We start from the raw sequence: 27,185 nt of genomic DNA, 5'->3' as shown, positions 1-27,185 counted from the left end.
TAGGTGAACATTTTCATTTCAATACAAATACGGACACGATTACATAAACTTATTACTTTTTAAAAAAAACTCCCTAAAGAAAATTCCACACGGTAGAGATTATGCTGCTCATACACAGTTTTTCACCTCTAAAAACTTTTCCTCAGGGCCAGAAATATTTGATATCGAGAGCTCTGACACAGACTGGTATTATTTTTCACTTTTGGGAAAACTGCTATACAGTGATCTTTATCCCACAGCAATCTCCACAGTTAAGAACTCTTGCAGAGAAGTAAATAGTCCCAATATTTGGCTTTAACACTTTCTTATACTTTATAAAGGTGAAAGGAGATCAGTGCCATGTTTTCTCCCCCGCTTCCTTCTAAGAAAAAATTAGACTTTCAACAAAAAGAATCTGTAGGGCATCATTCCTATTTACCTGCTGCATATGCTTCTTTCTTCTTTTTGTGGGTACTGATAGAAGAGACCTAACACAGCACAGCAACAACACTTACCTGTCCCTCACACTGTAACACCTCTGCCAGAGCTCCCTGAAAGTGATAAGCTGAAAAACTCGCTGTATGAAATGCATTAAAATAAAACCTCATATTTTAAAAAGGTGGGCTTAAAAGCTCAACTGACCCATCTCAACCACATTTACTGATCAGGACTGTAGGAAGGTAACCAACAAGCTCATTAAACACTACTAAATCAGAAGAATCATAGAACCGCTCAGGTCGGAAAAGACCTTAACGATCATCAAGTCCAACCACGACCTAATCATACTACCCTAACTAACAACCCTCTGCTAAATCATGTCCCTAAGCACCACATCCAAATGGTTTTTAAACACATCCAGGGATGGTGACTCAACCACCTCCCTGAGGAGCCTATTCTAGAGCTTAACAAGCCTTTCTGTGAAGAAGTGTTTCCAGATATCGAACCTAAACTTACCCTGGTGCAACTTGAGGCCATTTCCCCTCGTCCTGTCACCTGTGAGAAGAGTTACCTGTTGTAGATCTTAAGGTAGCATGATGGGAGAAATCAGTATGCACTGTAACACAGCCCCCACTGGTTGGGTATACTGGAGGAATACACTATATAGAATTTGAATATTGCATCTACCTTATGAGCCGTGTTACAAAGCAGACCATGAGCCCCATTTACAACTGCAAGTCTACAGACAGCTGAAACATACACTGAAGCCTTATTTCTGAGTCCTGTCCTTGGAACCCAGCAGTCAGTTTCTTGCAACTGTTCCATTTGTAGTATTTTCAGAATACATATTACTCAGATCCATAATAGTTAACAGCTCCTCTTCCTTATCATTTCAAGTCATGATATCATTATCATTTACAGTCTTGGGATAACATCACAGTAAAATAAAACAAAAGCCCTTTTGTTGAGTTTAAATTTTCTTGGTGGTGGCGTTTTGTGTTTTTAAGCTAAGATGCTGGGCATTGCTGGAATGGGTGAAGCAAAAGTACTCTTTTGGAAACAAATTCCCGAGGTGCACAGTTCACAAAACACAGCCAATTATGGTACATCTTAAGTCATGGCAGCGAGTCTTGCCAGAATTACATGATGTCACCAGTTCCTAATAAGATTTGTTTTTCCTTTAGTACTAGTTATTATTGAATTGGTTGACTCAGTCTCCAGAAGCAGTGTATGTATTTAATTTTCATCAGTGGAAGTACATCTGTTCTACCAATACATTATCGTGTTTGGAGCCGTTCTGCTTTGTACCACATCAACCTTACCCTTCCGGAAAGTGGAATGGCCAGCACCATGACCAATTCTGCTGCATGCAAACAGGTTCCATAGAAACGGAACCAAACTTAATATTCTACATAGTTAGAAGAGAAGCATTGTTTTCAATACACGTTGGGCTGTTTTCAAGCAGTTGTCAGAGCTTTTTCTTTTTGCTTATCTATACACGTCTCTGTTCTTCTTCCTGTTCTTTTGAAGATTATTCTAAATTAAGTGAGTAAATCAAATCATTCCAAATTTATTCTGGCACAATCCAAACAAGTGCCTCATCTCCTGTGTTTATGAACAAGCTGCTCCATTACACAAGTTAAGAATCTGCAGCTGTTTGTCTTCCATTTGCTTTATTATTGCATCACAGTGAGTCTTGCTGCTATACTACCTATAACAACAGTTGAGACTCTTCTCCATGAACGCATTTTGCTTCTGATGGCCAACAGCAATGCTCAGTGCTTGACTTGAGCCCGTTTGCTCCCATCATCCTCCTACCCCTCTGCTTAGCAGAAAAGCAAACAGAAGTGAAGCAAAGGACACTAAAACAGTCTCAAGCAAAGAATTCTACCAGCAGCTGCACTGAGCTAAATTAAGAACAAGGATGTGGAAAAATAAGCATATCTACAAACCAAAATGTTCTTTTGTATACCTATTGCCTGTGCTCATGTGTATGTATGTGTCTGTGCATATAGGCATGCATTTATACACACGAGACAAGCCAAATACTAAATTACCAAAGACTTTAAAAAAGAAAAAATGGTAATACAAAAACCACCACTGAGAGTTTTGTTTCCTGTCCCTACCAGGATTACAGATTTACAGCATTTCTAATGCCTTCTTATGGTAGTTGGATCTCTTTTTAAAACATTAATGAGTAAATGCAAATTAAGTCCTTTGCATCATTAATAAACTATATATTTTTGAATGCTGGCAACTGGCAAATTATCCTTAGAAACCCCATCAGACTAAGTCAGGAGACGTTTCGGATGAAGGATGTTCTGTAACAGACACAAGGACAGTTTGTTTTTAATGCTGCTCTTGTGCAAGATAACCATGTTCCCCACTGGTTTCTTCCCTCCCTGACCTCATGGTCAGCTTTCCTTTCAGCTATTTGCTGCAAATGAAAGTCTGTAATTACCAAGTTTGTAATTCTGCTGTTCTGAGTAATCACCCCCATGATTGCTGCTCACATACAAAGGAATGTGGTGCATCAGTATCTGCGTGGACATAAATTTGTAAACCTGACATGGATTTTAGCTTCTCTTTTATCTCTATTTTTCTGTATGAATGAATTTGTCATTTCAGCTGACACTGTAATGAAACACATACACTTTGTAGTACTGTGGCCTCCTTTCTTCTCCATTCTTCCTGTCCCCTTCACTCATCTAAGAAAAATGCACTATTTTCAGTGTTTGTATGCAGTAACCTTATATGAAACAAGTAACAAATTCTTCTGGTACAAATTGAGTTATAAACTATTCAAGCATCTTTTGATTTTCTGTATCGCTAAGCTGCAGCTGCAGCGATCACCTCACTATTAAACATGTTAGAACTAGAAACCATTTTAGAAAGGCAATCTCATCCCCTTTGATCACATTCTGCTGAGACATTTCACCAACTTCTAATAAAACTTTAATATGGAATGTATTCAGGTTGCACTGAAGTCACATTCAGTGCCATCTCTGACGATCGTGGCACATCTCATACTGCAAAGATTCATACAGGCTCCCCAAACTACTCACAAGAACAACAGATATTCCTATCAGAGATGCACACAGTCTTATCAGCAGCATCTCTCTAAGGCTACCAGAAGACAGATGCGCTTACTTTCCAGGGCACATTATCTTGGCCAATCCATTGACTGCAAGAAGACAAAACTAAAACCAATTCTGCATGGGTGGTGTATGACTTACAGCCTGTTAGGACGTGGCCTGTAAACAGTAAATCATTCTATACAAACCCACCGGTACACTGTATTAATTTCTCTTTAATTGGTTAATTGCTGACCAGGACCTGGATTTAACACGACAGACGTGAAACCCCTTTAATGAGCTCTTAGAACACCCTTGTATGTCTCATGCAATTCCACCACTATTAAAGATCACTACAGACTCCCATTTAAAGCTTTGGCTTTAAGTAGCAAGCGATGCCACAACTGGCTTTTGTTGTAAAACACTAAGCCTCTGCCATGAAATCAAGCAGTGTTTTCTGCTCAAGTAATTTCCATGGCTCTTAATTCTACAACTCAGAATATTTAAAAGATGTATACAGCTTTATTTAGAAGCAATACAGATCTGGAAATTAAGATAATGCCCATAAATTCATAGTGCTATCTGCAAATAAAAACAAGCTTGCTTTTCCCAAACTACATTTCCAGAAACATGCTAGATAGCTACCGTTAGCAGCAATTTTGCTAGCTTCAAAGCAAGTCTGTGATGAACACTTCCTTATCACACTGCTGAACTGATGACTCCATTTAGCAATCAAGGATTAGATGGTTGATGTCAAACTGCCTACGCTCCCAACAGAAATGCTATAATGGAATACAAGTGTAAGAATACACTCCTTTCAGTTTCTTAATGAAAAAAATTGCCCACTAAAACTAATATTGAATACATGCATCATCTCAATACAATCTTTTTAAAAGATAAGACACTGAACTATCGAGAGTCCAACCAAAACTAGAGAACATGGCTGTCTGGAAAGCACTCCTAGTGTAACTGTCATCCAGAAACAATTCATACGGAATTGTTTTTGTTCTGGTAGTGTTGATTTAAAGGTTACCCAGTCAGAGAGACACAAAATGAGAATTCATTTCAAAATCTCTTTCTCACTGAAGCTTGCAAAGCGCATCAGCAATTAACAATTCCTATCACTTCTCCTAGATCCCTACGTGAAAAGGCTCAGAACTCGTCTTACAAATTGCTCTTTTGAAGATCAAAGGGAAGCTGAATTTGTCTATGTGTGCTCTAGATGAGGTGGTAATTTACTGGAACTTTCAGAGGAAGGCTTGGCAGCAGGCTCGTTTGACAGCTCCAGGGCACAGGATTCAGGGGAGCTCTGTGACTCTTCCCTTCTGAGTTCCTTCCTTGCCTTTAATTGGCACCTCATTAGAAATTAATGAAAATGACATCCTCTGTTCTTCCTGCTCTAGGCACAGAACACTACAAAAAGGCCTATCACAATTCATAACACATTCAATTTATATAGCAATAGCTCTTAAGCATTATTTATGAGATGTGAATTTCTTGTCAGCAGTTAATAACTTGTACAAAGTGGACGCAGAATGAAAAGAGTTCTTCCAAGTATGCATGCATGAAAATAAACAAATTTTTCTACAGTTGGAAAATGTTGAGTTTGAATTTAAAGTACCCTTACTGGAACATCCTTCTCAGTAGTAAATTGTTTTTCTTCAAGGCAAAGCCCTGCAGCACTGTCAAATCTGTCTAAAATTTCATGTAGTGTCAAGGGAACAAGTTGAACAGCATCAGCTCTCTCTGGACAGATCTTACAAGAGATGGTAGAATCAACACTGCAGCTTCCCAAAGATCTCAGAACCAGGTGTAAAGCTTTAGGTGAATACTCTCTCTGCCACGTTTCTAAAAGTTTGTGCCCTGTTGGACAGGACAAGGCAGGTCTTATTTTATAAAGATTAAAAGCAATGGATGTACTTTTAGAAGTTGCTTTCAACCTCAGTGCTCTTACATAGCTCCAGTTTTAGAATGAAGGCAAAATTAATGATGTGACATGTAAAATAATATCAGTCACCTTCTTGCCAGTTCCTCCCAAACCTGCAAAACTCTCTTGCTTCCACCATTAGAGGAGATTTTTCCATCTGCCAAAAGGTACCTGCAAGCACCCTCATTCATTTGGATAGGTGACAGGAGTAGACAAAGGGTAGAAACTCCTTAAGTCTGAGCAGAGAGAACCATACCAAACTGTCCCTGATAGTGCTGAATTTCTTCAGTTGGATAAATATATACCTTACTGGATACTTCAAAGTATCCCAACACAGTATTTCCATAATAAAAATTTCATTATAGCCACTGATTTCATGTTTGGTGGCTTCAGAGATGACGTGTTAAGTTCTACACCAGTGCTCCAATATTTGAAATGACACCTGTCTCATGTCCAGAAGTGTATACAGCGGATACTGAAGAACAAAGGATGACAAGGAATTTTTTTCAGTTTTCTATTATCTCATTTGTTATTACTTATTCAAAACACAGTTTGTTATTTCAGTCTTTGTAACCAGCTTCACCAATCCTTTCTTTTCTCACTGCAGCTCAGATGGAATTGCCTTTTAATACAATAAATATTCTACACATAGCAGATAGAATGTGAATTGTACCTGCCTATGCAAATCCTTTGGCAAGTGCCTCCTTGTGGAGCCATGATAAACCAACTACAAACTCTCCAAGTGTATCAATACAAACATGGACAGAGTGAAACTGCAAGCTTTCAATACACGACTACAGGGAGGAGAGGAAAAAAAAAAAAAAGCAGCAAGTAAAACCACCACGTGCATTACCATGGGTTATGATAATCAGTTACCAACAACTGTTGCATGAAGGAGAGACCATCTCCTCTGGAACCCAGTCACATTTGCTATTATTACTTTGCAGGTAACATCAAGCCCCACATTAGCTGCCTGCATGAGATCATTAACCTCAGCTCAGTTAGCTGAACAATACCATCAACTTTGGAGAAATCAAGTTGGACACTATTCAGTGCATAATAAACAGCAATTCCCCCCTCCCTGCCCATCCCTTTAGCTGATTGTGAGAAGAAAAACCATTTTCAATTAGATAGTGTTTTTTCTTGCTTTCGTTTCAACCTCATCATGAAATGCAGAATGTAGTGCTGACCTATGCTTAAACTCTGTAAAAAAAAAACACTTGTCATCTTTGCATATTCTCTGATGTGCTTTGTGTTTCTTCTGTCAAGTGAGCATGGCACCCTCCCACCTTACACAGACTTCAGAAGCTAAACTGATTAATATCTAAGGATCTCTTCAGACAGGACAGTATATTGGGGGCAGAGTTTTAAAGGGAAAATTAGACAGACAGGAACTAATTACAACTTTCTGCCACCAGTGGAAGACGTAGCTTCTGTTTAAAGTATGGCTGAAAGCTACAAGGTGCAAGTGTTCTCCACACTTCCACCTGTGACACGGATCTGAGCACTGCTGTGGTAGAAAGCCGGACGTTACTGACAGACAGTACTCACCACAGCGACATGATCCCAGTTCCTGCTGTACTAGCTCCAGTTTTGTTTGGCACTGGAAGCATCGGCGTCTACTCTTCTGTTTGGATCGACTGGTTTCTTCAGGCCTGTCATTACTGTCATCCAGTAGCCGTGGCCGTTTCACAGGAGAAGCCTCACTCTCCGACTGTGAATCTGTTGTATTCACAACAAATATTTTAGGAAAAACATTAGAACCTCCTTGCTGAGGCAACCCTTTGGGCAGATTGAAGGTATATTGCTTTCAGCTGGGGTCACCACCAGGCAGCTCGATACTTCCCCTTCTATTGTATATATACATTTTCTTAACAATCACAATCAAGTAAGAGACAAATTATCTTTGTTCTCTGTAAAAACCTCTCCCTACTGACAATACTCAGCAGAAAGCAAACTGATTGACTTCCTCCCAGCCATAGCCAGGTTGTGTACAGATGCACAAAGAGTACTCGCCATCCGGAACAATCGCAAGCTTCATTTGTAATCTCATTTAGTTTCTCCTACGTGTCTTTGTTCTCCTTGCACGAACAAACTGAACCAGGCTTCTCATGAAAAACAATCAAAAGTAGATTTGACCTATTTCCTCCCTGGGCAGAAGGAAGATTCTTAAGGCACAGCATGTAAACTGCCTCTTATGACTGAAGACATTACATGAAAGCACCATACCGTGCTTCCCTCTTTCCACGTGGATAACAATTTAAATGCAAATTAGTGGACACCAACTACACAGACTACGCCCAACCTGTACAAGCATGCTACAAATCCAAAGTGCTCAGCTATTTAAAAAGAATCAGTCTGAACACCATTTGCATTAACACCTTTATCTATAGAATTTTCTGCTTGTTTCTGGAAAGCATACTTCATTCAGAAAGTACAAATCAGTAGGTGATGCTTTAATTAAGAACAAGTGAATCAGTGAGATGCTGGATATTCTGTTGTGGGCTGGAGTTGCCACACTGGTGCTTCAGAAGAGATCAAGGTAAGTTGCTACCACTGTCCTCTTTTAACCTACAAAATTCCCTTTAAAAACAAGTTTCCTTGCAAAGTAAAAGTTTCAGAGTTTACTTTAGGCAACATGGCACTTTTTTTTTTCTCTAATAACGAAGAGAATTTTGTTGGGACTCTGCCCAAGTCTTATCCGTGCGGCATATCAGAGGGAGCAGACTTCAGCCAATCTGCTGCTCTGCAGCCCAAACCAGGTCAGGTCAGACAGGCATCCTCTCTCCCAAGGTTGGGCATAATTGAATCAAATCTGTATTTCTTTTAAATAGAAAAAGAGGAAACCAATCTCAAACCTATAAAGAATTCCATTGTTCATAGCAACGTTGCAAGGAGACCAGCTGCAGAAAGCCATTACTGCAGTGAGTCAGTAAGACAGTGACCAAGGAAAAATACAAGTATTAGTTCATTTAGTCCATTTTTAAAAGGACAAATAAGAAGATAACTTTATCTTTCCGTCAGGGCTCTACTCTATCATACATCTTTTGGCCTTTATATCAAAAGTGAAATGGAAAACATGACTACTTATTGTCAGCTGTCCTGGCTTATCCCAGAAAAGTTTTTAAATACTTTCCTTAAGGCTAACTTGAATACCTTGCATAAAGTACCTTCTGGTGCAGCAGCTGAAAAGGAGCAATTTTGCAAGTAGCATTCTGCAGAGATAACTGCTACGGCCAGACCATTGCCCATATCCTTGTTATTCCAACTATTTCATCTGATCTGCTGCTTCACCGTATCAAGCCTTTCCCTGCCAAACACATAACCCAGCTGGACCGCTAACACCTGCTAGCCTCTCCAAGGCACGCTCCAGTAACTTCCCTGCTTTCTCACATGCGGCAGAAATTAACCCACTTTTCTTACCCATGTTTCAGATCTTGTCTCAGCATTTCTACAGCAGCTGGATTCTAATGTCACAGCCGTTATAAATATGCAACCTGCCTCACTTAGTTCTTCCTTCTTTCTGCCATATCACTAAGATACGCTGAAAATGTGCTTGGTTTTTCAATACAGACAAACTCCCCACATCTCACATTTCACAGAAAAGTGAACAGCTTCCTGCACAGTACACAGATGATAAGTTTTTATTAAGCTGCAATAATTCTATTTGATGTGTGTCTCAATACAGCTTTTTTCATCAGCGTTGTAGATTACAACTTACACCTTACAAAATATATCTGTGAGGACTAAGCTAACATTCAGTATGCAATTATTCCATCCCCGCATGCCTGGCTGTGCAGGAACATTGACAATGAAAAGTAGAGTCTAATAAATTGATACATTTATGGAACAAGTTGTCCTGCCTTAAATTAAATGTCTGCAGAAGATGATCTCAGAGAGGTGTCCTCAGACCAGACTGCAGATCCCAGCTCTCACTCCCAGGCAACCACCCTATCACACAAGCACTGATTTTCACAGCACCCAGAGGAGTAGGCCAGCCTTCCCAGCAACACACACCTTGTACACTCTCACTGCTCTGATGTAAGGTTCAGTACAAATGTGTTACAGTCCAGCTCCTTGCCAAGGATGGGGACCTACACAGTCTGCAATTATTCATTTCTCAGAGAAACAGATTGGCTGCTATTATGAAATAGCCGCCTCCCACACACCTCAGCTTTTGGAAACACAAGCCATCCTGCTACTTCTCAAAAGCATATTTTGCGTCCTACATGGAAAACAGTGCTTATTATTAAGTCCAAATACGGAATCCAGTGTCTACTCAATTCATGAAGCCACATGCCGTAGTGAGAAAAACAGCTACTCCAAGTCAGGCTAGTAGTAATTCAATTAAACATCCAATTATACATTTCCTATTAATTGGTAACGGCCAACTGAATAAGAACATAAGTTGACTGATAGGATAGAAATGAAAGTTACATACCTGATTTTTTAAGCTCATAACTTTTTGCTGTAAATTAAACAGTGTTAACACTGAGCTAACTCAGCCTAACTGGGAGAGACAGCTCCAGCTATCCCATTACTGACTGCAAAATGCCCTGAGCACACAAGCTCAAGCTAACAGTTGTTACAATAAGGACCAATAGCACATGTGCTTACATCTCAGAGGCAGGAGTGGGGAGAAAGCACAGGTGAGAAATCTGAGGGTAAACTCTCAGTATAAGCCATTTCACTATCAAAAATGGCTAGCGAAGAGTCTCACTGCTACAGCTTGCCTTAGAAGGATGAATTGTGAAACAAGAATTACTTCTTTCTAGAATGAGATGAGAAACTTCACAAAGATTTCTCAGCTAGAGTTAACTTGACTGTTGTTAATGAGGATTCTTCTAACTTATATCTAAAGGTGCAGATTCTTCTAATTGTGGCATTTTATCAAGCTCCCATTTGAAATGAGAGAATGAAGCAATGCAGCAGAGCAGGATTTAAGCAGCAGACTTGACTGAAACAACAAGTACTGCTCGTAGAAATTCTGTTGTGCCTCAGACAGAAACTCACATTTGCTCCTCACTGTCACTGTACTTGTCTTCATTACTCTTTCTCCCCTCAATATTTTCCAAATAAATTGTGTTAAGACTGTCAGAGTCCAATCCCAGTCTCTCAATCTCTTGTCATGAACGTGCAGACTGGCATCTGCATGGCTTCACTAACAACCATGGTGGCTGTTTCATGGCATTTTGGGAAGCAGTTGAGAGCTGTAAAAACCCAGCAGAGATGTGTGCTGAGAAAAAATAACAGGAGGAAGAAGGGATGGGAGACTTGTACGGGTAGAAGCAGCCCTTCTCTGTTGCTGCTTGCTTCAAGAATGAGATGAATCTGTTTAATCTCTGGTTTGATGACAGCTTTTGAGGCACTCAATCAGTTTTTTTCTTTTTCATAAAGAACTCATCCCACTGACAGACTGACATTTACGATCTCAACTGCCTGTCCAAACACCGGTAACAGCAATAATTAATGAACCCTCAAACTTCACTGCCATCTACTTCAAAACCATTTTAAAAGCAGTATGAGCTGCTAAAATCTCTGTCCATGAAGAGCCTCACACAGGTACAGACAGTAACTACGTAACAAGGATTAACTCCACTTTGAGCAATGCTCTGTCGCCAGCTTCTAGGGCTGTTTCCCCCGTTTTTCCTCATTATTACATTTTTAGATGAGGGATTACTTAATTCCCTGGCATGTTGACTACGCATTATAAACATCTAGAGGAAACTGCTTCTTTACAAATCTTCCCTATTACATTTACCAGAATTATTATTTAAAATCATCTCCTCTGCTTCAACTGAACCTAAAATTAACACAGTTATACCACAGTTACATGCTTGTTGACTACTAATGAAGAGTGAAAAGTTCAAGATTAACATCTTAGAAGCTGAGTTTGACAGCTAGGACTACAATTCTTCCTTGCTGCTGTTCAATGCTGTGAAAACCTTTATTTTCAAACTCTGGTATTTGCAATGAGATGAGAATCTTATTCCCAAGTGCAATCAGGACTGCACGTTAAGACTGTCAGAAACCTGAGTGCACACCTCTCTGGAAGCACTGACATTTATTTTGGAAATCCACGTCACATTTTCTTAAAACACTACAGATAGATGTACCAATTTCTCAGACAAAGCCTTCGGTAACAATTAACCACGCAATCTCTTTTCCACTATCACTGCAGTGTCCTTAGCATCACTGTTTCATTCATTTATTTCCCCTCTCCATACAGTTCTAAAGTGATGGGGATGCACTAAAGCTCATTGTTGAGAGGCTCCTGAAATAGCCCCTACAAAAGTCAAGTCCTGTCAGCACCTTCTTTGCTTCAGAAACCTCCTAATGACGCCACAGAGACTACAAGTAACCCCAAGAAGCTGCGTTACAGAAATGATTTCCATACCAATTCACAAAACCACAGCAGTTGTTTCCTGTGGCTCTTGTAAATAAAAACAAAAATGAACAAATTGTAGCCTAGTTGTTTGGGATTCACACAATGGGAAGAGTTACTCTAAGATATTCCATATGTGAAACATCACAAGTGCACCAGTAAATGTCACCACCTCCCCTATGCCGATCTGTTACCGTTAGCATACACTTTCAGCAGAACAGAGGAATGTGGGCACCTAAATAATTTTATTAGATATTTCATTTACACATTACAAAGCACTTTTTAAATTTTTTTTTACTTTTTTTGGTTTTGTTTTTGTTTTTTTTTGGTTTTTTTAACTGTAGATGAGATCCAGCACTAAGACAAGTTGCCTAGAGGGGTCGTGAGGCTCCATCCTGAGGGTACCCAAAATCTGACTGGATAAGATCATCTCCATAGGCCCCTCCCACCTCTGCTATTCTGTGATGATATGATTTCTAGATGGGAGAATGTGTCATATATATAAAATATATATCGCACCAACATATAAATATAAGCAATAACTACTTGCCTCTCTTACATTTCCTCCTCTAAGCCTGTACTGTTGGTGCTATCATCAGTCAAAAGGAAGTATGCTGTACTGCAGTGTAACTTAATGAGGCCATTAACTGCCATCTCTAATGAAACGGAAGAGGCTCATCCAGTGCCAGCAACATAAATGAATGAAATGCAAGTTGAAAATAGTAAGACTAACAGGGAGCTACACAGGATACTGCATGCATTTTATGTAAGTTATAATTAGAGTGTGAAAATGCATATTATCCTTTCCTGTCAAGAAATTTCATAATTGCTAAATTAAGCAAATAGTGAACTAGTTTTCATCTCCTATGTAGGCTTCAGTACTATGTCTGTTTCATGGTTAAATTCTTGCATTGCTCTGTTCCTCATGCATCTTTGATGTCAGTATGTCTTCAGTTAATGGAAATATTAATTTATTTCTTAAACATTTTTACATACACAGCAATTCAAACAAGTAGGTATTTAAATGTACTCAGGCACTCATACTGCCCAGTTCCTTGTCTGTTTTAAGGCTGAGGCCAGAGAAGGTCATTCCCTGAGTCACATCAAAGTGTGATGCCTCTACACTTCTGGAGCCCTCAACAACTGATCGGTTTGCAAAGGCACAGGAAGCTGGCTAGTGCTGCTGAGCTGTCAGACTAGTGCTTGCTGCCCATCTCTTGTTGGGTGCGTGAAATATTTGTATTTTACCTGTTCTAGAAAATATACCTTAGCAACTTTAGGTTAGAGCTGGGGGAAGGACACAGGCAGATTCAGTTCAACTCTGAATGACAAGATCAGGATTATTAAGTGAAGGAACAATGCACAAATACTGAGAGCTAAGTGGAAAAACAGAACCACAAAAAGGAAGGAAAAAGCCACAACACAGGAATATGTATGATGAAAGAAACACGAAGGTCAAATGCAAACGTCTCTGCCATTCCACAGCACCTGAAGACTACGTGCTAGTATTCAAATATACATATATGCATATGTGAATACTTCTGTGCAAACACATACAAATAGGTACTGGATCAGGTAAAAATGGGAAATCCAAAAGCATTCACCCACATCATCACTTTTGTTTTTGCTGGCTTTAATTGCGAGTCCTCTTACTCTTCGCGGAGCTCTCTAAAATGGGATTAACATTAATAGATAACACTATAAATACTGCAGATTTGCTACCCAATTCAAGACTGCGTAAGTAAGCAGTGCTGCTCTGCTTCAGAATCCTAGTAGTATACTCCAACTATGTCCTCATCAATCAAATGGTACACAGTATTCAGGAAGGCAATTCTTCAAACGAACAGCCCAGAAACTAGTTCCATATAAAAACTCCTTGCTCTGTTATTTTTCATTCACAAGCACACCCTTCCCCCATCGGCATAACGAGGGTTTTCCAAGGCTAAAACACAGATTCAGAAGAGGAATTGTAAAGAGCTCCTGCCTGCCAGTTGTGAAAAACATACATATTTCTAATATTTATCTTTCCAAAAACTTATTTGTCATTAACTGTAGAACCCGAACGATGCCATTAGCAACAGAAACTTTGCAACAAGAGACATTGATCTGATCAACGTTTAGAGAAGTACCTAAGAGCTCTTGTGTTTTGATTAAGAAAAAAAATACCCGATGCATGAAATGGGGGTTCTGAAATGTACAGCTAATCTACTTCCAAATTCATTTCCAATTCAAGTATTTTACATAAAACTTAAAGATCAGCTTATACTTTGATTGTGTTAGTTTCTTTGAGCAATTTCATGGGAAAAATGTAACCCGTCCTGGCACAGAATACAATTTCTGCAGACCTTATTGCTGACTGCAAGATACCAGAACTCAGGCTGTTTTAGAGGAAAGCTCTTACGTTTTGAAAGCGGATATTTAGGAAGCATCTCAACTAACTTGAACTGAAGACCACATGTCCACTAGGGAAGCAGAACAGACCGCAGAAAATAAGATGCAACAGTATGTACTCTGTCTTACGTATTACACCTAGTTTGTTTTCAATCTTCTTTTGGTCCAAAATATTGGTCTCATTAGTTATTTCCTGAAGTTTATTTCATGGATAATTACTTGGAAATGAAATAGGAAAACAGTAACTTCTTTGCATAGCAATTACTTCACAGAATTTTAAGAAAATTCTCTTTTTTTTTGTTTTTCCCCTGTTCATGCTCAGCACCCTTCGAAGAGACCCTAAAATTACTTGTATATATTTTTATTTTTTGCAGTCACTGAAGCCTGGAGGTGTTCAAGGAACGTTTGGATTTTGTGTTGAGGGATATGGTTTAGTAAGTACTATTGGTGTATAGGTGGATGGTTGGACTGGGTGATCTTGAAGGTCTTTACCAGTCTTGGTGATTCTGTGAGGTCCTCCTGAAACGTAACTTCTAAATAGAAAATAGGAAACAGTTATACTGAAGCTCTCTGATGCTGTCTGAAATTGTCAGTTCGTAAATATAACTGGCTGTGCATTTTTCAAGGTGTTTGAGGATAAATAATTAAAACTAAACTGGTTCAACAAGCTTCCAGTGCAATAAAATGCCAAAGTAAAAAAAAGATAAAAGCTGTATTTCTCATTTGCTAAAGCCCATCATTAACAAAGTCATCTTCCTGATCTGAACAGGCCAGGATGTCGGATTTGTGAACTTCAGTATTTGACTGGATGAACTGACAAGGTGGGACAGATCCCAAATAGCTGTGACAGTGGCCAGGAGACCCTTTAGACACTTCCCCATTAAAAAAAAAAAAAAAAAGTATTGTTCTTAAATTCTAGTTCATCAAAGTACTTTCTTCCTCTCCTCGTGGGTGAGAAAAAACTTGTTTCTCACAAGATACCCGAGCAGCCAGAATCTACTGAAATTGGTACAAATTTCTGCTGCTTAAACCAGAAAGCACTGCAGAATATCCCTTTCTGCACAAAATAGTTGAATACAGCTATGCTGATCTACCACACTACAAGGAACGAGCAGTTAAAGTTTTCCTGTTGTCATCAGAAAGTATACATCAGCAACGTGTATGGGTATCATATCTGACTGTCTCACACGCACTTTTTTAAGTGGCATAAACCTGTTCTGGTACAATTACCAACAACACAATGTTATAAAATGGTAAACAATATTAAGTATATGAATTACCATTTTCATCTTAGGACCAGAGGGAATGGTTTCAAGCTACGGCACGGGAGATTCAGGCTGGACATGAGGAAGTATTACTTGTCAGAAAGGGTGGTCAGGCACTGGAATGGACTGCCCAGGGAGCTGGTGGAGTCACCAAGCCTGGGGGTGTTCAAGGAAAGACTGGATGTTGTGTTGAGGGACATGGTTTAGTGGGAGCTATTGGGAATAGGCGAACGGTTGGACTGGATGATCTTTTAGGTCTTTTCCAACCTTAGTGATTCTATGATTCTATGGTTCTATGATCTACTAATCCTGTTCCATAACAGTGACTTTATATTTTAAGGCCTGCAGTAGCCTGTCATAAATTGCTCTGACTGACTGATTAGAGAAAGGGATTAATCCCAAAGTCAGAATTGTTAGCTCCCAAGACTCAAGACGTGTTGTCCTACAGGCCACTACAACTGTCTGGCTTCCTCACTTTATACACAGCACATAGGAAAACTGGAACACAAAGAACCAGCAGGTGTGAAAGTTCATTTCAAATGAATGCCTACCATGAACAGAATGAGCTCCCATTTGTCTTAGTGTACTGCAGTTTGAACATAAGCAGTTGTGAATATTCCCATCCGAAAATCTTAAGAGAGTTTTAAAACATCTATTTATTTTATCCCATTTGTATTGAGTAGATAAGGCTGGAAACCAGTGTTTTCACATGCTGTCATGCTGCTGCACACCTTTTCGTTTCTAAATGTTGTATTTTTTCCAATACTCCAGCAGAAAATTCCATTCAGAAGTACATGGCATAAGTGATTAACGTATGAACTATGAAGATTCTTGCAAAACTTCTCTTTAGATTAAAGGAAATACAGACTAAATTTCAAGGCATTTTTTCTCCATGGCATTGTAAAGAGATGATTTAGATGTCTGGTACAGAAGTGTGCTAGACACTGTGACAGATAAAAGATCGTGACAGACCTTTCTGTGAATATTACCAATTACTGTGTGCTAACAAGCTCTTAAAAACCTTCCCAGGAACAGCTGAAGTTTTTGTAACTCATAGGCAAGGATCATCACAGCTATACCTGACTTTTAACAAATTTTTTGATATATTGACCCCAAATTCACCTCTTCAGATTCTCCAGCCACACCGGTTATAGCCCATTTAATCTAAAAATGCACGTGAGATGTTTAGTGTAAAAGACAACCATGCCCATATTACTAATGAATGAGGGCATTTTTTAAAAATTGAGTAAGGTGATACTGAGAATAAATCCTACAATTGCAGCAAATCTTTATTGTTTTTTAGTGATGCAACTATTACTATCCTTACCATTAGATGAATTTTAACCTACAATAATTGTAACAATTTGAGAAGGCTCTTAGATAACCAATACTGGAAACTGATGTAAAGTATATGTACAAAAGCCATCAAGCTTCTTCGAACAGCAGTGGAATCGGATCTGTCTATCCAGATGCATATGGAAGCACAGAACAGACATTACAACACATCAAAGAAATAGGCAATAAGATGAAACAGTAAAAACCCATCAACATACATCATCTGATCACGGCACAGTGTCATCTCCCAGCCTCTATTAGCTCTTGCTGCATCAGTGCAAGTCCCAGATACTTTATCCTGTTTATAATTGCTGATGAGCAATAATAAGGCCTCCATGCCTCAGCTCCTGTCCGTTCCACTTCAGAGCTCACCTATTAGGTTATAACTTTTATTTACAGCCTTGCTTGATGTGCTGCTCTATTAGAGTACAGCTGGAAACTGAGCAGAGGAAAGAAAAAAAAAAAAGAGTATCTCTAATGGACACTATTATTGCCAGGGCTGTGTGATTTATAGTGCTTCTTGAAGGCTGTTCTATCATTGCTTTTCTTTTGGTGAGAGAGCTCTAAGAAGGTTGGATTTCTAACACAGTGCCCTCCAAAAGTCAAACACTGAAGAATACCTTAGAAGTCCCTTGAAACAACAGCAAAATATCTCCAAATTGTTTTAGTGGTATCAAGTCTCTTCACTAAGCTTTTGTACAGTCTACGCAGGCACTTAGCACTTCAGATGAATAAAAGAAGTCTAATTAGTGGTGGACCAGTTCTTTTTGTACTTACTCAACTCATACCAGTTGATTAAAAAAAAAGAACTAATGGCTTGTTGCAGATGCGTGTTGTTGAAAATTTGTAATATCCATACTTTCACAAATTGTTCTTTCTACAACTCCAAAAAGACTGCTGTGTTGATAGCCGAGGTTCAGTCTCAAAGTATTATTATATGACATCAATAAATACATAAATACATCTTCTGGACTCAAATCTCATACTAGAAAAGACACAGAGCATACAAGATACTCTGATCTTGCACAAAACAGATACCACCACAGCCATTCTAGGACAGATACCCTAATAAAATGTAAGTTTGCTGCCCGTATAACTGCACAGAGTATTAAAGATGTCTCATGAGCCATAAGTGAGAAACCATGTATTTGAAAACTCCCCGACTTTAGGGATACAATCTACAAATTGACTTTATTATTACTGCACTTCAACAGTCTGCATCTACTGGTCTCTCTACACACAATTTAAAATAGTTTGAGCACACTGCAACGGCTCCACTGATTTTTTCCAGTTTTCTTTAACTGTGTGATATTGTTTTAAAATCTGGATGTTTTGAATTGCACATCAAATCATCTTTAGGTTCCACAGCAGAAAAAGAAGAGCAACATGCTACACAGTGCTCGCTTGCACAACACAAGAACCCAATACAAGTGGAATGTGGATGCCCTTCCGACTAAAGCAAGCCTCAGAGAACCTGCCATAATCATAACAATATTTAGCCATTAAGAAACAAGTCAAAACACAAGAAAAGCTGCACATCTTTATTTCCTACAAAACCTTCAGACTACTGACTCTGCAAAACCTTCAAGGCACCATCCAAACTAATAATTGCAAGGCTTTACTCATTCTTTTCATTGTAATCTTTGTCCTATGGGCACACTTTGGAATATAAATACTTTTTACCACAGCAGTGATTCTGGCAAAGAGGAAGGAGAAAGAACAAAAGCAGACACCGCTATTTGGTGTCATAACACCATTTTTTATCTGCACAGCTCCTCCAGCACACAAGCTGACAACTGCATGAGGTAAAAACTGTTTTTCGTAAGAGAACTTTCCCCATGTCTTGACAGATTTATTGTTTTGATCTTTCTTTGGTGGTTATATTAATGCTAATAAAATATGAAAGGTTTATGCCTTCCTTAATATCCTCCTGATGGGAACCTGCATGCAACATATGTAGGTCAAATTTCTAATTTTCCATCTCCAATGCTGATATACGGCAGACTTTAGGGAAAAACTATGCTTGAAGGGAAAAAGAATCACACAGATGAATTCTACCAAAACAATCTTCCTTCAAAGTGCTCCAGAGCAGAAGAAATGTTGAATTCTTACTGAAGAGAGGTTTATATTCAATATGTGGTATTGAAATACATTGCTTGTATTCACCTAAGTAATGTCCTACGAAGGGAGACTAAATGGAACTGAATGTAGTGTGAAACATTCCATCCACACAGTCTGCTTCCTGCACTTGAAGATGTCATACCATTTCTGGCAAACATATTGTACCCAATGGTTTCCTCTCAATTCCCACATTCCTACCTAGACTCCTAAAAGCAGACTTAAAAAAGATTTTTCTTTCTTTTCAAGATGGCACTGGAAAGTAGACTGAAAAGACAAGCTCTGTAGCAAAGTGCAACTCCTGGTAACAGGTTTATTAATGTAAGGGATAACAAACAAGATATGCAGATTACTGAGCATTTAATGAAGAAACAAAGGAAAATAAAGCAATATAAAGCCATTAGAATTAGTTGACTGAAATTTGTGGCATCAGATTAAGATACCCTTATTTCTCATTTAATACCAAATCAAATGATTAACACATAGACATACAAGATGACAAACACTGGCATAAACTAATAATAAGAGATCTACTGAGAAAAGTTAGCCAACCATTTAATGGATGTTTTCCAACATATCTACCAACTTCAGTGGCTTTGTTCTAAGAAGCTCTTACTGCTCCCATATGGCACTACAAATAAAGTACTGATTTGCCTTTTTGCTAATCATATGTGCATTTATTTTATGAATATTCATTCAGTCCTCTGTTTTCAATATGTATGACATCACAGAAAGCTATTTAATTACCCTGCAATGAAAACTGGTATTAAAATTTACAATAATTAACATGCAAAGAAAATACAGTTCAGTAATACCATGACTGAAGCAGAGCAGTTTGCAAGGAACACTAGTGTTTATTTAGGTATGCTTCCACATAAGGGAAACCCAGTCTTCATACTCTGGAGAAAACTCTATCCAGCACCTTCCAATGCCAAACTTATAAAGTCCTTGGGCAAACAATATTCACAACAATGGCACAGCTTACCATGCATCATCTGAGAGCTCTGAGCCTGCAGGGTAACACAGCTTTTCTTAAGTTGAATCCACTGCATACCGAGCCAGTTAATAACATGCACACATGGAATAACCACAGTTCAGCCAAATATATGATAGCTTGAAAGACTTTTTGAAAGAATGACCTCTGAGGAAATTTATCTTACACTTCTAAAGAATTAGAGCCCTTTATCAAGACAACCCTTCCCTTCTGCATCCAATACAGCTAAATTAATACATAAATGTAAATACAGGCAATATCTATTTTGGAAGCAGACCCAGCTAGAATTCCTAGCTAGGAAGTAAACCTAGCTAGAATGTTGCTACCATATAGATGCCTTTCACTGCCTCTCCACAGGAGGTTAAGTCTTTCCACAACAGCGATAGTGGAAAGGGTTGTATGAGCTCTCCTTAACACACTGCAAAACCAAAGTCTGAAAAATGTCTGAGCCAACACAGATAGCTTGGATGCCTTCCTGAACAAGACTGGTATGATTCCTTATGACAGATCTGTTGCAGATGCAGCAACTGCAGCCTGGCAGTGACCTAACATGTCACTAACACTAGCTCTGTGACAGATTATCTAATCTATATTCTCCACGTAGAATTAAAATCACTGTTAAGGACCCAAAGCAGGAAAAATTTAGTCTTGATTAGAGCAAACATCAGCTTTCTGTATTGCATTTTCAACCAGAAAACTCCAAACAGCTTTATATTTGATATTTCAAATTCAAAGGGGAGGATTTCCAGAATAATACAGTATTTGCTACGCTTAAACTAGCTACTTCTGTATTTCTGAGGCAGCCAAAGCTAACTGAAAACGTACTATGTTTAATGACTTATACTTAACAGGGCTCTGCCACACAGCTACTTTATATAAAACAACAGCAAATCAACAATGTCTGTTTTCAATTTGGCACTCTCTAGATATAGTTACTAGCTTTGATCATTAAGCTACAATCACACAGCTACATATTATAAGAAATCCTACTCCTTAACCCCCCAGAAACACATACCTGAGTCACAAGATCTTTTGGTAGGTGTGGTTAATGAGGCATGAGCTGTACCTGTACATGGCCCACCTGCAAACAGAGAAGATTTTAAGTCTCAAAATGCCATCTATATTTAACATCTAACACATCGAAATTATACTTAGAAATATAAAGTAAGCTGACAAACAATTGTCTTCAGAAGAACATCTGGAAGTGGTCTACTATTCTCAGTATTTCCTTCCTAGTCAAATCCAAACGTCTTACACTGAAAGAACAGATAAGAAGCTGGAGCAAAGAGATAAGTTGTGTTATACTTCAATATTTTAGGAGAGTTTTAATAAAGTATCGTTGTAATTGTGATTTTTCCATTGTTGACAAAGGTGCTATTTATGTTGGAATAAAGCTAAAAACTTAGCTAAACAATCTAAAACTAACACACAGGAAGAACTGAGCACTTCCTTGATGTCAACAGAAACCCTGACAACGACTCTAGTAAGATAATGACTTTGCTTCTTATCTTGTTCTCATTATGTTTTCAAAGTGCAGCACAGTCATACATTAATAAACTCTTTGCATGGTTAGGTTTTTTTTGAGCTCTGGACTGTTCCCATTCATTTGGTGTCTGCTTAGTAGTAAATTACTTTCTGGCTTTTTTCTCAACATACATCATCGCTGAAGAGTTCTCCAGAGATCTTGTTAAAATAGCAACCAATTCAGTGCATTCAGCAACTGGCAGGAATAATAAATAAAAATAAAACCTATACTGTGAAGCCAAGACAACCTGACAGTAGCATTACCACTGGTAATGACATATCATAGCTTTGATAATTGGTTATTATAAATTGGATGATGCTAGTTGCACTAGATGACCTTTAAAGGTTCCCTTCTGACTCAAACGACTCTATGATTCTATGATCTAGTAGAGGTTTGGCTATCAAGACACCAATAATCAAGTTTGCATTGAATTTCTTCAGTGTAAGTAATAGCACGCTGTCAGTACAGCAGAGCTGAGTAAGGTGGCAGGATAAGCTTTAATCTAAGTCTTCACGTGCCAAGAAATGCTTATTCCCTTTTTTATTCCCCTTCAGTTTTTGTAGATTTTGGTAGAAACACTGTGTATTTTGGGATATGTTTTTCTCGTATTAATTATTCTTAAATTTGACCTGGTTGTAAGCTGTTTGTTTCTTTTTACCTTTTCCCGAGATGCTCTGCCTTCAAGTTTTTCTTTTATTTTGACATATTTCTCCAAGCAAAAGGCCTTGGTTACCAATCTATACTGTAACACTCATGGTATCGTAGCACCATGAAAAGAAAGGAAAAGTAGGCAACGGGGAGGGAAAGTCGTAAGGGAATTATTGGGGTGCATGTGATTTAACTTCAATGCATTTGAAAGCAAAGATTTCACAGTTTTTACAGGTTTTTCAGTGAAGGGCTTGAGTTTCCTGGTCTCCCCAAAAAATCCACCTCGTAACATACACCATTTGTTAACAGTGCAAGAGGTAATCTTTAATGTGATGGCAAGCTAAAGGCAAGCTGGCAATGGCTTGGCTTGCAAGCAAATGGCTAGACCCTGCTGGGACCATTCTCAAAATTACCACGTCAAAATTACTAGAAAATATTTACATTTGTTTATATTTCAGCTAAACATAAGACCTTCACTTGCCACTCTCAATACAATAAGCTAGTATCTATTCTGCACTTCCCTGTATTAGTTTTTGTTTCACTTAATCTTCTTTCATTAGGCATTACCTTCATATATCTTCTATTTGTGTAGCGCAGCATTAGTTTCAACACAGAATATCTGGGGATTTGAATGCATACATGCTTAATAATTACAGGCACGCATAGTGCCTAATAAACAGTGAAGGCTCCCTGTCCTTTGCAGTGCTTCCTTCTGCTACTGTTTTTGTTGTATCATTAAAAATGTCATGCATAATTCAATGCTATGTAGTATGGGCTCAACTGTGCAATTCTGTGTGGAAGTCATTATATTGAATCTTTTAGTGTACATAACACCCAGCACAGATACCTTAATACTGTTTGAAATAAGGGAGTGCATTTTTCATAGCTTTGATAAAAATTCTGCACGAGAGCAAAGCAAAGTCAGCTACAGCAGAGCACCAGTGCTTTTTGGCTATACCTGAAAGTAGCTTATGACTTTGAGTGTTTCAGGATAGATCTGTACCTTTGTTCTGAAAAATAACTTTTTCAAGGGAATTTGACTCTGATACACAAAACACTTCAATGCACAGCGAAAGGCCACACGTCTACCTTCTAACATAACACCCACAGGGCTGTAGATTTATTTTTCTCAGTATAACCAAGAGATTAAAATGGAAGAATAAAGATATCTTTCTATTCTATATCCAACTAACAGATTAAACAGTGGCTTCTGCTCCTATTTTTTCCAGTATGTGCCTTCTGACATTTACAACTCCTCTTCCAAACAAAAGCAGCTGCCGCCGAGCAATAATGTAGTTCTGAGAGCAGATGATTAAAAATGCAAAAATACTAAAAGCCACTGAAGAAATAATTGTGACAATCACTGAGTCTGCGAATTCAAACACTATTAAGAAAGGACAAAACAAAATCCTTTAACCTGAACACTATATGACATAGAATGGGTCCCGTTAGTGCAGCTGCTATGTTTCTGGCTTCTCATACAACTAGCTTTCTGGTAGGTACTGCTAACAGTGCACCAATACATCGATTGGGAAAAACAGGTTGTCAAATTACTAAGAACTATGCAACTCAATGAATAAGCAAGCATTTAGAAATAAGCTTTCTCGGGAAAATCTCTGAAGTAGTAAGATTTTATGTATTACCTGTATTTCAGCATTTTTTATTAATTATTATAGTCTATTCAAATTTATTTATCTATGTTTATATCGAATGCCTTTCCACATTGCTTACCTATCCTCCTGAAAGACTAACAATTGCCAAGCAGCACCCATGTTGCAGGACATGCTCTGAGAGGGTGTAACTTGTTAAAGAACCTTCAGAATTGGGGCAGTAAAGTGAAGTGATTCAGACTTTCCCGTGCATGAAAAGAAGCAAAAAATACTCCTTCAACTCTCCTTCAACCCACAATATTTGAGCCAGGTGCACAGTACTTTGAAGCACAGCATTCTGAATCCCATTGACGAGAGGAAAACTGCAGAATGGAGTGACTCTGTGCTTATGTAAGAGCACAGTATTGCATTGAAACAATTACAGATAATACAAAATCTGTAAGCCAGATAACGAACAAACATGAAAATTAAGTTAAGGAGCACGAAGCTTCGTAAGGTTTGTTCCTCTCTGAGCACATCCGAATGCTGCTTTGAGCTTTCAGCACTGTGTTGGTTCCTCCTCTACAGAAAAAGACCAGCTCTGCCTACGCAACAGGCAGGAAGAGGGTGATCATAAAAGAGAAGAATATTCTTGAAAGGCAGTGCTGCTGCAAGAACAAGGAGAATTTTACTTCTATTTGCAATACAGGAAGAAAACGTCTTTGAAAATCTGTCAAAACCAGCAATCTAGTAATGTACATTTGCTGAATTGGTAGAAATCTAATCTAATTAATCTACACAATTGAGTTTTTGAAAAAAGTCATTGATTACAAACATAAATACATAAACAAATGGTGATGTAAATCTCTAAATTCGGTTTCCAGACAGACAGGATAGTCTCTATAGAAATAAAAACAAAGCATTTTAGAGCACTTCACTATTTCTCTGCAGCAGAAAGTGTAATTTATGTCACGTCATTACCAAGCTGATAAGAGGATTATACCACATACAAACATACACTTTTAAGAATTTAGTTGTACAAACGTGCCATTATTTGTTCTGTGGATTTTTATCTATGTGCAGCTTTTGCAGAAGGAAATGAAAACTGGAGCACTTTGCTGCTGTTGGTGTATTTAACAACAGAAACAAGTGAAACAGCTACGATTCAGATTCCATTTGACAGCTGTCAGGCTCCATTAGTTGCTTTTCCTCAGTTTCCCCATTTGCAAAGTAGACATGATACTTCCCTCCTTCATGGATAACATCTGAAGTGTAAAAATGTGCTTTTGAAATTGGCAGTGAAATTATATTATTAGAAATACTTGTATATAAGCTTGATAAGTGGGAAGTTCTAAACCCACATTTGTATTATCTGGCTGAGTTTCCGTTTCATGTTCCAAGAGGTCCTTTCACTTTAATAAATGGGACCCTAGGATGCACTATCTACTCTGCAATGTGAAGTGACTATAAATCAGAGGGAACAATTAACAGTGGTCTTATTCTGCTGATTTTCATTATATTTTGAAATTATCATGCCACAGGCAGGGAAAGAAAGTGTTCATTTCATCAGTCTGTGGGCCAGATCTTTCTAGCTTATATGTTAAGAAATGTTCTTCAGATAACACTGGGACTGTAAGGATCAGATTAAAACTTAGGGAAAGATCCTCAAATAATGCTAAAGGCAACTCTTCTACCACACATAGTATATTTTTTCTTATCAAATTTTTAACTCCCACATCTTCTGTACTGGCACCAAATTTTAAGCAGCATTTCTCAGAAGGCAACTCCAATAGCATCCATTTCAGAACAGCTCTGTATTTTGAAGAATTGTTGTAGATCTCCAGACAAAATGTGCTTAAAAAAAAAAGAAAAAAAAAAAGCATCTTTTGTGATAAATGTTCAAAAAAACCCACGTTTAAAAAATGGAATGAAAAACTGGATTACTGTTAATTTAACATTAAGCAACAAAAGGCTCTTTCTGTACAGAGTACCTTTAAAGAAAATAAAGCTAAAAATAATCTCATAAGATGAAAAACATCTCCTACTGTTACCTAACTTAACAATAATATGAAAAAGCTGAGAGAACAGTTAGTTCTTGTGACATATAGATCCAAAGACTGTAACATCAAACAACAACCAGATGCATTTTCTGTAGTGGAGGTGCGTGTTCTCTTTTTTCCTGATAAAAATTGACAAAATTGAGTAGAAGAAAGAATGTGTAGATCTGGTGAGTTTGTAAGGAAAATCAGAATTACTCCTCATCACCATTATCTAGCTATGACAAAGCTCCGTAGCTTTGTTAGTTATGTGAGTTTAATTGCAATATTAAATCACGTGGGTCAAGTAGGCCGGTTTTGTAGTCGAGAGCAACTTCAGCTGTTACTGCACTCTTTCAGACAGGAGAAAACACCTACTAATTGGTATCAAAAAAAACAGGTCAGCAGCAAAGCAAATTAATTTCTACAACCATCTCTAACAAGCAAGACAAAATAAATTCTAGCTTGGTTTGTTTATATATTTAATATATTATAAAAGCAGGTACATACGTAACATTCAATCAAAGATGAGCCAGAAGAACATCCCCATAGCCAGAACTATAAAAATGACAGGATATACAAAACTGAGTTGTATAGCAATGAACAGGTCATTTCTCAAGTATTTTCAGAGCGTGCACAGGAAAGCTGATCTTTCTGACTCCCCTGACAAGCCCAAGCAAATACAAAACCTGAAGTAGTTTGAAGTAGGTAGAAATCTTTCACGTGTTGCCAGAGAAAAGGCTATTCAACAAAGAAAAACAAAAAAAAGATGTGCTTGTTTGTTCACTTTTGATGAGGTTATGTTGAAAAAAAATGACAACTTGTATTTTTTTTCATTATTACTACTCAGAAGACCAAAAAGTTATTATGTTCCTAGTACTGTAGTCTGTGTTGCTTTTTACAGTCATGCCTCAATAAGCCATGAAATTTAGACGATAAACATTCAAAAGCTGCAGCAGAAAGAAAACCAATCTCTCACCTTTCTGCCAGGGATCTCTCATGGGAGCCTGCTGCATCTGTGTGCCAGCTGTAGAGCCTCTTATGTACAAAAAGTAAATTCACCAAAATAACTTCATAATTGGTTGCAACTCAGCATTCGCAGCACATGCAAACGTTTAATGAGAGAAACAATGTTTTAAAGCTTTCTTTAAACTTGTCTTGAAAATCATATGCTTGAAATCAAATGCTTGAAAAGCATTTGAAATAAATTGATGAAAATGCTGAAGCTCGATATGCAACAGTTCAAATCTTGAAAGCTGTAACAATAAATAGAAAAAAATGTACAGGCATTCAGCCCTGAGAATCACATTTAGGCTTCAGAAACAGCACACAGAGTTAAGGTGTGGACAGTGACTGTCACCCTTTCCATGCTGAAATCCCAATATATTTTGTGACATTTAAAGCAATACCTCAGGTCTCTGTATATCTTCTTACAAAGTCTTTACTGTAGAAATGCAAAGCATTTAACAGCTCTGAAACAT

The 27,185-nt window shown here is 38.1% G+C and overlaps 1 protein-coding gene across 2 annotated transcripts in view; it reads right to left on the bottom strand.

Moving 5' to 3' along the window:
- The window catches only part of ZFAND3 (zinc finger AN1-type containing 3), a 133,594-nt gene that overhangs the window by 14,718 nt on the left and 91,691 nt on the right, over positions 1–27,185 (bottom strand). For both annotated transcript variants that reach the window (XM_048935591.1, XM_048935592.1), the window contains exons 5-6: positions 20,922–20,987; positions 6,970–7,140 (exon numbers count right to left, since the gene is read on the bottom strand). In XM_048935591.1, coding sequence (XP_048791548.1) covers positions 6,970–7,140; positions 20,922–20,987 — 237 coding nt within the window. The remainder of the gene's footprint in view (positions 1–6,969; positions 7,141–20,921; positions 20,988–27,185) is intronic.

The sequence above is a fragment of the Lagopus muta genome, chromosome 2 (genome assembly GCF_023343835.1).
Source record: "Lagopus muta isolate bLagMut1 chromosome 2, bLagMut1 primary, whole genome shotgun sequence".
Classification (NCBI taxonomy): domain Eukaryota; kingdom Metazoa; phylum Chordata; class Aves; order Galliformes; family Phasianidae; genus Lagopus; species Lagopus muta.
This window is presented reverse-complemented; position numbering and strand designations above follow the sequence as displayed.